At 40.4% G+C, this 14,751-nt stretch overlaps 1 protein-coding gene across 1 annotated transcript; it reads left to right on the forward strand.

Annotated features, from left to right (window-relative positions):
- Positions 1 to 2,471: 2,471 nt before the first annotated feature.
- On the forward strand, positions 2,472 to 14,075 carry LOC139659384 (zinc transporter Slc39a7-like). The gene is made up of 8 exons (XM_071537634.1): positions 2,472 to 2,585; positions 3,226 to 3,722; positions 4,517 to 4,685; positions 6,019 to 6,099; positions 7,353 to 7,487; positions 8,595 to 8,705; positions 9,386 to 9,582; positions 10,222 to 14,075. Exons 2-8 carry the CDS (start codon positions 3,234 to 3,236, stop codon positions 10,474 to 10,476), a joined length of 1,437 nt encoding a protein of 478 aa, XP_071393735.1. The 5' UTR covers positions 2,472 to 2,585; positions 3,226 to 3,233; the 3' UTR covers positions 10,477 to 14,075.
- Positions 14,076 to 14,751: the final 676 nt, after the last annotated feature.

Genomic DNA, 14,751 nt, shown 5'->3' on the forward strand with positions numbered 1-14,751 from the left:
ATCATGTTTCACATCACATCAGCCAAAGTGATGATAAATATAATTCCATAACTGGATACTAACGTTACTTCGTTTCCAATCATATGTTCACCAAAGCTAGCTAGCTAGCTAGCTTGCTTACTTACTTGTCAAATGTACATCCTGATCTCGTAATTACGAGATATTTTCATTTGACTGAACTATTATTGCCTGTCCCAAATGTACATTTGATGTTTCGCCACTGTGTCAAAACATTAACGTTATGTATTCGAGTATGAGTCTTGAAAGTAAATGAGAAGTCGATTGTATTTCGCAAGTCATCAAATCATTGCATATTCTACATTATAAAGCGAAGTATAGCAGGTTTCATGTAAATAAGCAGATGCTGGAGTCTAGCCAGTAAAGCAATCTAGCCAAATTTAGCCAAAAGAAGATTTTAAGATAAGATAGGTATTTTATTCATCCCTGAAGGGAAATCAGGGCGTTACAGCAACTAATAACAAAACAATGCAAAATAGAAATTGTGTAACAGTAAAAACAATAAAAACACAGTACAGTACAATAGGGACATAGTCAAATAGATACACAGAACATAAAAACAGTGCAGAAGATAACAATCAATAAATAATAATAGATATTTCTGTAAAAGAAATAAAACTACGGAGCCCCTAAAGTCCCGAAAGGTGATATTTTTGTATCTTGTGCGAGAGACAAAACCTCATCAAATGGGGGTCCGTGGCCCTAATGTGGACTAAATTATGGTCCTTGATATGAAAAAGGTTGAGAATCACTGTACTGGAGAGTGTGGCGGTTCGGGGATGGTAGGCAGTGGACCAAACCACTGTGAGGCATATGGGGCATATGATATATTGAGGGGGACAACTCTCTGTTTTTCCCAGGAAGGGGGTTTCCGGACCCCCCTATCCCCCCGTAATTTCCTCCCATAAGAACAAAATGATTTAAAATGATTTTACTATAAGCTAAAGTTATTTACAAGCTTCTGCCAAAATGTGTATATATTTTATTTTGAATTAATTTATTATATATTTTGATGAGTACCAATTGATTCTACAAATGTACACAGTTCTGTATTATGGCGGACTTTGAGGGCATGACATGATTTTTCTTAAACTGCTTAGGCCTAAATGTTGGTGTGTTGTAAAAGTAAGGTCTGTAGGACTGTTTTGGCATCTTGTGCAGTAACAATGAAACGTCCACTTCTGTCTATGTTCTGTATGGCTGCTGCAAAGTGCAATATACAGTACACAGCCTTTATAGTAAAAACATTTCTACACGTTCAAACATTTATTTTGAAGGCTAAACGCTCTAACCGGAAGTGTTATGCGACAGGACCGCATCTGGAGCTGGAGGGAGAGAACCTTTTTTTTTTTTTTTTAATTGAACAATTTCCACGTACAAACATCATGGCTTAGAAATCTCCACAATATACCAACAGGATCGGGTGCATACCAAAAAGACAGAAAAAAGACAATTCAAAAGACAAGAGATTGAAATAATATGAATTACAACAAAAAGAAAAATAATAACCTAAAGGGCATATTCTTCTATTATACTAAAAAGTTTCATTGCATTTTTATTTTCCATGACTTTAAGGGCTTTTATGTAAGAAAGAAACTCATTATGAAATACGCTAAACTTAGCTTTCACTTTGATTAACCAGAAAGTCATCTTTTCTATTGTCCATGACAAGTCCATAAACAATGTCCTTTTGAGAAACGTTTTCAAGTTGAAAAACCTTTGGGTAAAGCCAGTCATGTACATCAAGCCATAAAGCTTCAGAATACATATATTGGAAAAATAAATGATCAGTAGTTTCAGTATCTTCACAAAATACACAATTATTGGTTTCATTTCCAAATCGTTGTCGTAACAATTCACTGGATGGATACACTCCATTTAAAATGGATTTCTTTTGCTTTGGAAGTTATGGGGAATTTTAAATATTTCGTTCGTAACATGTTAATAGTACTTTTCGAATAGATTTGTAAAATTGAGTTTCTATAAGATACTATAGGGTATGAGATGTTATTAAACATATTTCTAATTGTTTTGTTTGGGATTTTGACTTCAGTCACAACCTCCAACTAAAGGTTGCTGGAGGGAGAGAACCATAGGAAGGAAAGAAAACCAAGGAGGTTCTATATTAACACTTACCATCTGACATCCTGCTTTCCTTCAGGATGCTGCTGCCTGGGGAAGGATGATTCAAACTACTCGGTACATCTCGCGATGTTTCTCTGAGACTTTATTATCCCTCGTATGTCTCCTTTCCATTATCACAATGCTTGAAAAAAAAAATCATGAGTCAATACGCGTACAAAACGTTCATAAAGACATTCAATTAACAATAAAGTTGGTTCAAGCAAAAGCAAATGTCCTTATCCATCTAACGAGAGACACCGAGGGAACATGGAAGGAGGCATGTTTTGGAATAGAACGTGATCTCGCGAGGTTTCGATCAGTTGACTATATGCCACGTCTGAGAAATAATACCTACCAGTACAACGTTGGCAAAAACATTTTACCTTGCACGTAGGACATACTTAGTCAACGGTTCAGCAGACAGTCACATTTGACGCAGTCCGGTGAGAACGAATTGTTTATTTTTATTGTGTTTTGCAAGAAGTGATGTTGCTCCTGCTGCAGCAACACATTAGCAAGTTGGTTAGCTAGCTAGCAGGCTTCCTTAACAACTTAAGCAAACCGGTGGTCAGCGAGCATTGTTTGATGTCCTGCTTTGCTGTTTACTATGAGATTAACGTTGACGCCTTTGAAAGCCAAGCGATTATCTGGTTTACATCTACATCACTGCGAGAAGCCGCTAGCAAATGAAACAAAGCTAAATCAAACTTTATGATTAACTGTTAGCTGGCGAGGAACGTAACGTTACAGTTATAACACAGTGTACACATCAGCAGGTAACGTTAGCTACTATCAAATTATGTTAGTCTATTAAATGCACAGTCTATTAAATATAATGAATTATCAATTAAGCCAGCTAATAAATACCTATATGTCTGTGTATGTCTGAAAAGGGCAGTTTTGCTGCGTAGCCAACCAAAGCCAGTGTGTATAATATGCAGGCATAATTGACTGGAAAAGTCCCGTTTTGAAGCAACGCCGTGGCCAAACCTCAGTTTATGTAAACACTGGCTTTCATCATCAGTCAAACTGTGAGTTTGTGTTTATCTGTGTTCTTCTTCTCCACTTTTCTCTTTGCTACAGGGGATAATATGGCCTCAGTACGTCTGCTGGCACTGACACTGGTCACATCCGCAGTACTGCTGCTAGCTTCCCAGTTAGCCGTAGCTCACAGCCATTCCCATGGCGACCACGGACATGCCCACTCCCACGGTCACCACGGCCACAATCACCACGGCCACTCCCACGGAGAAGGCGGTTGCCACGGACACTCTCACGGCCCTCAGGTGAAGATGCACCATGGAGCGAGCAAGTGGAGCGCTGAGGCCAACCTCCCCCCGCCTGAAGAGGAACACCACGGACACGCACACTCCCACGACCACGATCACGGACATGCACATGATCACGGACACGCACATGATCACGGACACGCACATGATCACGGACACGGACATGCCCATCAGGAGGATGTGGTTCATGTGCACAAGGAGGAGAGTGGTCACGGACACACACACGGAGGGGAGAGGGTGAAGAGAGAGGCAGAGGGAGAGAAGAGGGACACGGTGGAGCTCTGGATGCAGGTCTGGTCCCAGTGAAGGAGGTGATGGGTGGAGAAGTGAGAATGGGAGCAGATAGATAAGAATGGCGTGACGTTTGTAATTGACCACAGCCCACAAAGTGCGGTACAAGAGATGCGCCCCGCTCAATTTAAAAAAAACGACTGGTGGTTGCTTTTTCTGTGTTATAATAATTTATGTGAAATGTATATGGTGTTGTTAATTGCCCATAATCTTTTCATATATGTCTCATAATAATTTAATTATCTGGAAGTCACAAAATGCTAACAAGCCAGCAAACATCTTTTGAGGCATTTTGAGGCTTCAAGAAAAAAAACCATTTTATTTATCACGCTGTTGTTTCACAGCAACATCGATAGAGCTTATGTCTTCCTACACAAGTCTCTCAAGGTGTGTGTGTGTGTGGAGTGGGATGGAGGCCTTGTTCTGAAATAGAGAATATGGTCCACAAAGTGAGTTTTGAAAGGCAGAAATCTCAACACCTGGCCAAATAATCTTTTAATCGTTGAGTCACTGGTAACAATTATCAAGCCCAAACTTTTTCTGCGGTGGGGCAGAAAGAATCTTACTTACTACCCCTTTAAATTACTTTTGTAATCTCTTAAACAAACATGTTTCCCACCAGATTAGCCTACACACAGATCACTGTGTGTCCTTCTTCCCCTTTTCTCCCAGCTGATTCTTGTGTTGCCTGCACATCACATCCCTGATGATCTCGTGGCCTGTTACCATCCCTGTTTCCAGGAGGCATGAACCGATGAACGCTAAATCTCAGTTCCTTCCCTCCCTGTCTCCAGGCTGTCGGAGCCACCCTGCTGATCAGCGCCGCTCCCTTCCTCATCCTGTTTCTGATCCCAGTCCAGTCCAACACCGACCAGCACCAGAACCTGCTCAAGGTGCTGCTCAGCTTCGCCTCCGGGGGGCTGCTGGGCGACGCCTTCCTCCACCTCATACCGCACGCTCTGGGTAGGTGGTTTATTCATTCAAGTCTCTCTCTTTTTACTCTCTCTGGCTCTGTTTCCTCATCTGTCTCTGTCTGAGTTGCTGTATTTGTTACCATTTATACATAGGGCATAAATGTAGACAAAAGCCTTTACCTGCAGCCTGAATTAAACATATTTCACTTGCTTTTCATGGGATATAGACTGTCCCGCACAAAATATGATTAAAGCTGCACTAGGCAAGATTTTTGTAAAAATACACCCACGCTTATCAGTCACAATCACATATTAAGGCTGCTACAGAGAAAAGTGTCCCCCCTAATTAAAAGGCTGTCGATCCACCCTTTTTTCCCAAATTAATTTCTGGCGTCAGCTATGGTTAATGGCGGGAAATCTTCTCCATTACAGGACGCGTTGAGCCAATACAAACCTTTTTCCTAAACAGCAGCACTTTGTTCAGAGACTCACCAACAGTGTTTTTGTTTTTTCACTATTTCCATCCCCACCGGCCACTACAAAGAAGACATTTTGGTTAGCGGCACATTACATGATTTCTGGGTAATGAAGTCCTTCAAAATTTCAAATGGCTATTTCCCGTTGCCACTTGGAGTCACGAAAGTGTGAAGTTGTTAATGCAGCTTAGTTTTAGGGCAGTACTGCTGTTTCCTCCTCCCTCTCGGTTTCTGTCTCCTGGTACCTAATGCTATAGTAGCCAGGTACAAGCTATGTACGATGAGACACGCAAGTGCAAGCACACACTCATGCTTATGCTGACATACTGTACATAGACACACCTCATAGCAGTGAGGTGTGTGTACTCTCTGGGGAGGTGATTCATGAATGTAAATAGATATGCATACACTCATTTACATGCACTCTACTAGTGCTGAAACGCTTAGTCAATTAATCGTTTAATCGAGCGACAAAATTAATGTATTATAATTTTGATAATCATTTTACTCTTTATCAAGTAAAAATATCAAACATTTGCTGGTTACAGCTTCAAAAATGCTGAAATTTGCTGCTTTTCTTTATCATATCATTATAAATAAAAGCTTTTCTGCAATCACTTTGGGCTCTGGTAACTTGTGATGGGCATTTGTAATTATTTTTGACATTTTATAGACGAAATGATTAATCAATTAATCGATAATGAAAACAATCGTTATTTGCAGCCTTACACTCTAGAATGAGTTTGATCACGCACACAAACATGCACAAACAAACTATTTTCAGTCATGTACTTGGAGTGATGAACACATCGACAACACATGAAGAAAAAATGATTGAGGGACTTTTGGTTTTGTCTTTTTGACTTGATGTTGATCTCTGTTTCCTGCTGTACCGTATCTTTACAGAGCCTCACTCTCACCATGGAGACGAAGATCACGGCCACTCACACGCCAGTGAAGAGTCACATGACCACGGCCACTCCCACGGTATGGAGTTATCTGACAGCAGGAGAGCCGCGGCACCTTTGCATTTCAGAACACAAAAGAATCATATTATTTGTCTTTCACCAAGTCATTTCACCCGGTGCTCTGTATTTGCCACAGCATTCAGACTAAACAGATGTCTTGTGGGCTAATAGTGAATCGTACTTCTGCTCTGGAAATGGCAGACTGAGTTCCCCTCTCCCTCCCTTTGCTACACCCACAAGTTGGTCCTCGCATATCAGTCAGTCACCCTCTGTCTTGCATGTGGGGGCTACAAAGGCAATTAAACACCTGTGAATGTACACACAGGACATGCATCACACCCTGTTGTTAAGTGTTTCAGTTGAGATTATTGATTGAAATTGACAGGTGATTATAGTCAAATGACAGCCACAGCCAATGAGCTGTGTATATGGTAAAGCACCATGAAGGTAGGAAATGCACATGACATCATGGGAATACTATGAATTGTGATTTGTTGTAGAAATACAAACGTCAGGGATTTTCGTCATCATCTTTCCCATTTGACAACAGCTACAGCCACCTATACAAAAACCTTAGAAACTCACAGTACTGTTTAGTTATTTATTTATGTATTTATTTAGTAGTTTATTTGATAGCGACTGGGCAGTTAACATAATTACACTTTACAATTGAAATGTAAAAGATGTATGCCCATGGAGTTTGTAGCCACCGCTAATTTCCAACCCTAGTCCCTAGTTGGGGCTTTAAATAAGTAAGGCACTGTAAGGCATTTTGGACAAAAACATGCAGTAAACGGTTAGAATCTGCGACATTTCCATATAAATAAATGTCTGTTTTGCTACCGTCACTGATTGCTTTAGTACAGAAGCAATTCAACCTATACTTGTTCATGAAAGCTTTTAAATTTTCTGTTCTAAACAGCTGGTGTCTGGTAGCTCTTTCCGGGAGAAAAATCCTCCGTTGCACAGGAAGTGAAGCGCTTAACCTTTCGGGTTTGTTTGGAATAAACAGAAGAAGAAGAACTGGGTAGTTAGCATGAGCAGCCATAGCCAGTTCTTTTTGTTTGGAATAAACAGAAGAAGAAGAACTGGGTAGTTAGCATGAGCAGCCATAGCCAGTTCTTTTTGTTTGGAATAAACAGAAGAAGAAGAACTTGGTAGCATGAGCAGCGATAGCCACCATGGCTGAACAGACAGAGAAACGAGCGCCACCTACCGAAAGTCAAACATATCACGTTTCCAACCGGCGTTCCCTCTCCTCCCTCTCCACAGGAGCTGCCCACGGTCACATGATGTCCGTCGGTCTGTGGGTTCTCGGTGGGATCGTGGCGTTCCTGGTCGTAGAGAAATTTGTGCGTCTGCTGAAGGGAGGACACGGCCACGGGCATTCCCACGCCCACTCACACGGTACGCTGACCGAAACGCAAGTCATTCACCTCTTGTTCTTTTGTGTACTGTATGTGTGTGTGTTCTCCATGGATGCATGATGTAATCGTTCACGACCAAACAGAAATCAATATTGCTGTTTTCAGACGTGTATCATCTGCAAAAATGTGATTTTTATGTACGTATGAAGAAAAGAATGCTTATTTCCTTGTTGATGCCTATGTATTTTTGAAATTAGACATTGCGGATTCAAAGGCTCAAGGGTGATGAAACTCACTGGACACACAAATTACCATGATGTAAACTTTGAATTCAAGTTAGAAAAATTTTGCATTGTTTTGTTTTTCTGTGACAGCTGAGTTTAGGTTTTCACACGACTAGAATGTTACTTTACCTGAGATCTTTTTCATAAGAGAAAATCATTTCAAGAAGCAGGGGTGCTCAGTCAGCCAGATGAGTCTGATGATTACTTTGAAATAATCTCCTGTGTTTTTAATATCCAGAGTTCATGGGGTATTAGGGCTACAAAACAAACTAATTGAGAACAAATATCCAAGTTTATTTTGAGAAAGTATTCAAAATATTAAGAGTAAAATTTTGTCAAAGGTAGGCTAGCTGGGTTGTCCTGCCTCTTGAAACTTATAAAACCTGGCATCTAAACAACAAAGCTGTATCCAGGCTTCCAGTAGCTCAGTGGCAGCAGTTGACTAAAGGTTAGAGGAGCAGGTTTGTGACTAGAAGGTCGTCAGCTCAAATCCCCAGACTGGCTGAGGACAGCTTTCCTTCTTCTGTGCTTATCCAATCACCTGTCCACCTTCCCCTCCATCCCCTACATCCCCTACATCCTCCCATTTTAACCACGGTAGGAAATTACCACCAGCCACCAGCTAAGCCTTGGTAAATTATTTGGGTCACTTCTGCAGGTCACCAATTATTGTTTTGTGCCTCTTCTAAAAATCTGTTTGTGCAGTAAAATAGTGGCTGGTAAACTCTGGAATCGATGGTGTTGCAGCGTGGAAAGATATTGATTCATGACAGTAGCCATAGAGTCAGTAGCTGATGTCAGAGGATTGGAGATCATTTGAATTTCATCTATCACTACCTAAACTACTCTCCTCCCATTTTCAGCTGCTCCCAAGGAAAAGGAGAGCGATGGAGAGGAAGAAAAGGAGGAGAAGAAGAAAGGGGAGAAAGAAAGCAAAGATGAGAAGGTGCCAAAGAAAGAGGAGAAGAGCACAGGTGATGATTTTACCGGCCAGCCTCTGCCTCTAAATAAGATAACGGCTCCCTAAGCTCCAAAAACAGTAACTTGTATAACATGCAACAAATAGATGTTAACAATGCAAACATGCTAGTAAACAGTTATTTTTTCAGCCAATCAACATGCACACGCTCATGTCACACTTGCATGGAGGGACAACTCACAATGATAGACTATACCAACAAAATTAGTTAAATGCAAATCTTTTTTAACTTTTGTTTTTCAGATAAATAAATACAAATTCAGTTTGTATGTACTAGGGTTAAACTGCTATATCGGTTTGCTGATGTATTGGGCCGATATTATATTATATATCAGATATCGGCCAGTCATTTTGTTCACCTTCTTTTGTTTGTGCAAATATTCATTTAATTGTTCAACAATGTTTGTTCATTCAAAGGCCAAATGAGTGGTGGAGAGTTTTAGTGTCCCATGAGGGTCTAAATGCTACTTCAGAGGCTTTTCCTCCCTGACAAGAATACAATTCTGGGTGGAAACACTGAATACCCTTGTCTTTTTTCTGGCATAAAAATGGTCAAATTTAAAGATACTGAATGTTGGCACAAAATATCCTAAAATATTGGTATCGGCCTTCAAAAACCTATCATCATGCATAACTCTTCTCTGTCCTCTCACCCCATTCACTCACTGAATGCAGACATCAAGGTGTCGGGGTACCTGAACCTGGCAGCTGACTTCACGCACAATTTCACCGACGGCCTGGCTATCGGAGCGTCGTTCCTGGTCAGTCCAGCGGTGGGCGCCGTCACCACTGTCACCATCCTGCTGCACGAGGTGCCGCACGAGATCGGAGACTTCGCCATCCTGGTTCAGTCCGGCTGCACCAAGAGGAAGGTAGCTGACGGCTGAAGTTGGACTTTATAAGAGTTCATGTTAATATGAAACATTAATAGCTGTACTGAAGTTTGACTTTCCATCTCAGGGTGTCTGCTGTTCCTCAAAATGTCTGAAAAAGTCGTAAATTATCTAAATGTAATGCCTTGAAAAGCTTTAAAACGTCTTGAAAGCATTTACAGGTCTTACTTTTTTCACCATATTATGCAGGTTTATTTTCAATTAAGTTTCATTTTTATACAACTATAAAAATCATATTTGACAAAAATTCTTTAAATTCAGTGATTTTTAGTCATGGCAGAGTTGGAAAGGAAGGCAAAGAAATCAGGAAAATTGTGTAGTTTTACCAAAAGATGTGAATGGGATCGACAGTAGACTTTGTTTTATTTTCTTATGTTGTATTTCATTACTTGCTCTTCCAGTTGGTCACATTTAAGTTTGACCCACATGCATGTCCACTCTTAGAAAGTGAACAGGGTTAATACAAAATGACACACATGGTGGACATCATGAACACCAACCAAAATCTTTAAACCAATAAATTAACGTCTGGTGAAAGTATGGAATTTTTAAATTGAAACTGCAGGAACCCTGACACGATCCCTGGTAACCGCTTTTCCTCTTCCTGTTTCCCATCAGGCCATGTGTCTACAGCTGCTGACAGCCTTGGGAGCTCTGGCCGGCACAGCCTGCTCCCTATTGGCCGAAGGCGTGGGCGCCGCGGCGACCGCCTGGATCCTGCCGTTCACAGCCGGCGGATTTGTTTATATCGCCACGGTGACCGTGCTACCGGAGCTGCTGGCGGGGCGCTCCAGTTTCGGCCAATCGCTGATGGAGATTCTGGCCCTGCTGTTCGGAGTCGGCATGATGGTGTTGATCGCCGAGTACGAGTGAGATTTGGGGAGGAGGGGGAGAAACTGATGAAAGAGAGAGAGCGAGGAAGGGAGGGACTTGGAGAGAGAGAGACAGAGAGAGAGAAAGAGAGAGACAGAGAGAGAGAAAAGGGTACAAAAAAACAAGAGGAGGAAATGAAAAGTAGAGTTCAGGTGGATGTTTTTGTCGGGGGTGTGATTTCATGTTTTTTTATTGGGATTTCAGTTTTATTTTGGGACAGACAACACCCATTGATTGTGAATGGGAGATTACCGTTTTCCTTTTTTTTTTTTTTTTTTCAGTTCCTGATCACAGCCCTGATTTGTGTTGCTACTACCTTTTTGAGAGGCAAAGAACAGAGTTGTCAGCTTTTAAAAACCGCTTGGTAGTTCAGCAAGAGAGGCAGGGAAGACGGCTGTAATGTCCCACTGAGGGCCGAAATCAGGACAGGAGTTCTTACAGTTTCAGAATACAGTTGCACCTCAGAATGATGGTCTGTTACCTCCAAAAGTGGCTGATAGAGTAGACAAACGGTCCAGCCACCAGCCAAATTTTTCTAGCATTTGGCTAGTGGCTGGTGGCAATTTCCCTCCCTTGTTTTTTTTTTTTTTTTTTTTTTCCATATTTTTACTTGCACCAGCCATTTCAATCAGTCAACACAGAAATAGTGAAATAAGTGAAATCCCCAAACTTTGGTCAGGCAAGAAAGGCAAATGGCTGTAACTAATTCTTATTGGCTAGATTGTGCTTCAACAGATGTTCATTCACACTGGGACCGATCCAGGCAGAAGACGTCAGTGTGTTGGTTAGTTATCCATCTTGAATTTATGCTATCTCGCAACAGACTGTGACTTTGGAATTCCGTTTCCATTCAGAGGAGTCTGGAGATACTGAGCGGTAAAATTTTCACATCCCACAGAATAAAATTGATAATGTTTTGCATCCGCATTTTTGTCCCACTTCTACAGATGTGCTCAAAATGGCATCATAAAATTATATATTCTCACGCGCAAATCATTAAAATCTCATCTTCATCTCCTTGTTTATGAAAGGCAGAGGTTACAGGGAATAAGTCATTACTGTTGTTTTGAACGCATCGCTGTGCAATCCACACTGATCCTTTTTCTACACGTGATGGATGATGAAGACCGATGATGAAGTTTCCCGCTGTGATGAGTATTGCCAATAAAGGTTCACATTTTTGCAAAGTCATGCACACACTTTCGTTGCATATTGTTCTAAGTAAGAGACATTCCCTTGACCTGTAATATGGCATTGTGTTGTGATAGTATGTTAATCTGTAAATGGCTCATAGGTCAGACATCTTTGACAGAAAAAGGACCAAAATGATGTTGTTATATTGTCGTTACTCAGCCTTTGTAATGGAAATGGGGCATGTTTGAATGTAATATGGATGAAATTCAAGCTTAATTCTGCTGCAGTTACAGACCAAACCACTAGAGGGAACTAGATTTTTGTGGTGGAACAGTTTGACTTGTGCTCCACCAACCTTTTGGAGGCCGACAGTGTTCCAGCACGGGTCTGGAAAAGACATTTGATAAATTTCTAGGTCTTAAAAAAATGTTGCAAAAAAACTGCAAAAGTATGAAAAAATTGCTCAATATGACGTGATACTTGTTGTCATGGAGAATAATCTTCAGCTATGCAGTGATATTGTCTAATTGAGTCGTATTGCCCAGCCACTATCTATCAGCTTTCACTGAACACCGTCCATTATGTGCTAATCCAGTCAAGAAATAAAAGTTTGGAAAAAAGTCTTGAATTTTGAAATGGAAAAGGATGTACAACCTTTGACTCTATGAATCCTAATCAATGCAATTGTGGGTGAATATTCAGAAGCAATGTTATGATGAAACTCAAGCTTTGTCATTGTTTTTTAGACAGAAAATGATATACCTAATGATTTACTGATGAAATGTGCTTGGAAAGGTATTTAAACAAGACTTTAGATCAGTATCGGTGTTGAACGTTTTCCAACAGTTTTGACAAGTGAGACATTAATTTGACACCAGTTCAGAGATTTCACTTCTCTCTTCCTCCTGTCTCGTTACGGCTCGTCAGTCCTCCGCACAGCGATGGCTGCTTTACACATTTCTGCTGTTCCCTCTGGTCCAGGACATGTTTTGTTTCTCTGTTTCATCGCAGACTTGAGTCAAACGGTCCTGACAAACCAATCATAGTGCTTGTTTTAATCTGCTTAGAGATGTGGAGGGTTCCCGCATTAGGAGAGTCAGTTTAGTCGTCAGTTCCAGAAAATAACACAAAGCCTACACAGCCCACCCATCTAGTACTTAAATGTAGAAACTCTTAAGACTTGTGTGGAAATAGTGTTCGACTCGGATCTGATTCATTCATGTTCTTTATTTTTCTTTAATCTTTAGTGTCATGCTGATGAGCACTCTCTTGTCAAAAGGCCTAGATGTCATTTTTAGACAACGTCATGTTCAGAGTTTAGATTTTTGAAAGGAACTTCTAGATGGATCTGAAAATATTACGTTGGGGCGATATAGTTGACATTCTCTAGTGTCAAAACAGGTTTTTAGTAATCTTTATTTGAGTTGAACAAACATACTGTACAGAGAATGATATAGGGTATAAGGGAGGAGGACTAGTAGGTACTATAACAACCTTATGTCCATGCCCAGAGGTGGGGACTCGAGTCACATGACCTGAACTCAAGTCAGACTTGAGTCACAGTCTCAATTGCTTGAGACTTGACTTGGTGCATGATGAGAAGACTTGAGACTTGACTTGAATTGGGTTCTGGTGACTTGGGACTTGACTTTGACTTGTACTTTGAGGACTTGAAAAGGTTTCTAAAGTCTTGACTTGAGATCTTGTGTTTGTGTAAATGACTTCGATTGAAAGTGATGAGATTTGTTCCAGCAGACGACTGAATTTAAATTCTGTTTTCTGAATTTGTATGGAATGATTGAATTTATTGAAGGTGAAACTGATTATAGAAATCAAACTCATGATGCACTTACCAAGTTTTTATCCTATTAAAACCATATTGCATTGAAAAGTCCTAGATATTTATTAGTTATATTAAATTGAGACTGGACTCTTGATTTGTTCTGACTTGACTCGGTGTTCTACGTTTACACTTGAGACTTGACATTAATGACATGGACTTGACTTGGTAATCTACATTTAGACTTGAAACTTGTTCCTCAAGACTTGGGACTGACTTGAGACTCGAGCGAAGCCGACTTGGTCACACCTCTGTCCATGCCTGATTCAGAATTACAGTTCCTAAAGAGAAAGAAGGTTCCAGATCACAACTTTAATTGTTGTTTCAGTCCAAAGATCTTTCTCAAGACAAACCCTAGAAAATAATTCCATTTGCTGAAGTGATGATGTCATAATGATGTAAAAAGCAGAGGTGTGTGTGTGTGTGTGTGTGTGAAGAACCTTCTTTGTCATTGGGTTTGCTTTAATATTGTGGTTTGATTCCCTGCACATCAAAGGAGAATGCAGCAGTGTGTTCATCTGCTGCTCTTCTCTCCGCTTCACAGAAACCAAGATTAGATGAAATGTTAAACTGTAGTACAGGATGAATATATATGTGTGTGTGTGTGAGAGAGAAAGAGAGAGAGAGGGGGGGTGTTAGTTTTTTCATTTTGTTGAGTTTTAAATAAAATAAAAACAAGTAAAATGTGATGACACAGTGTCGCGTGTATTTCTCTTGCCATTTGAGTAATATTTTTTGTGACAAGCTGTCAGTTGCTCCCAGACTCCTATTTCCTTGTTCAAAAAGTTTTTTTCCCCCTTAGGTTACATAATGTTAGTTTAGTTCCCTAAACAAGTTTTTTTCTATGGTCATATGACGTGAGAGGAAGAGTCTCACAGCCACACAACACTGAATTTTCCTTCCTGCTGGGAATCAAACTCCGGTCTCCCGATTGAGAGCCTGCAGACCCATGAAGTGGTGAACAGAGCGACCGACCGAAGTTTTTTGTAATTTATTTCCTTTTTCCTTGTTCAAAAAGTTTGAAAACAGTGAATATAATTAAATGTCCAATGCCCTTTTTCTTTTTCTTTTCTTTTTTTTTTTTTTTTAAAACCTGACAACCGTTTGTAGGGAAAGTGGGTCTGGGAGAGTCATATAGGGACTTTTTGAAAACTGAAATATTTCTGTTCTATAATTCAAAGCAGCTGTCAATTGCTGCTCGGCCTTTCTAGTGTTAAATGGATACAAAGGCTAAATAAAGCAAGATTTTAGCTACATGTCATTGTTACATTGCTATTACATAGCCTATACTGCAATGCTTA

Source organism: Centroberyx affinis, unplaced genomic scaffold, assembly GCF_046629955.1.
Source record: "Centroberyx affinis isolate AG114_WGS23_722 - 3 ecotype Tasmania unplaced genomic scaffold, CSIRO-AGI_Caff_v1 ptg003083l_1, whole genome shotgun sequence".
In the NCBI taxonomy this organism is placed as follows: Eukaryota; Metazoa; Chordata; class Actinopteri; order Beryciformes; family Berycidae; genus Centroberyx; species Centroberyx affinis.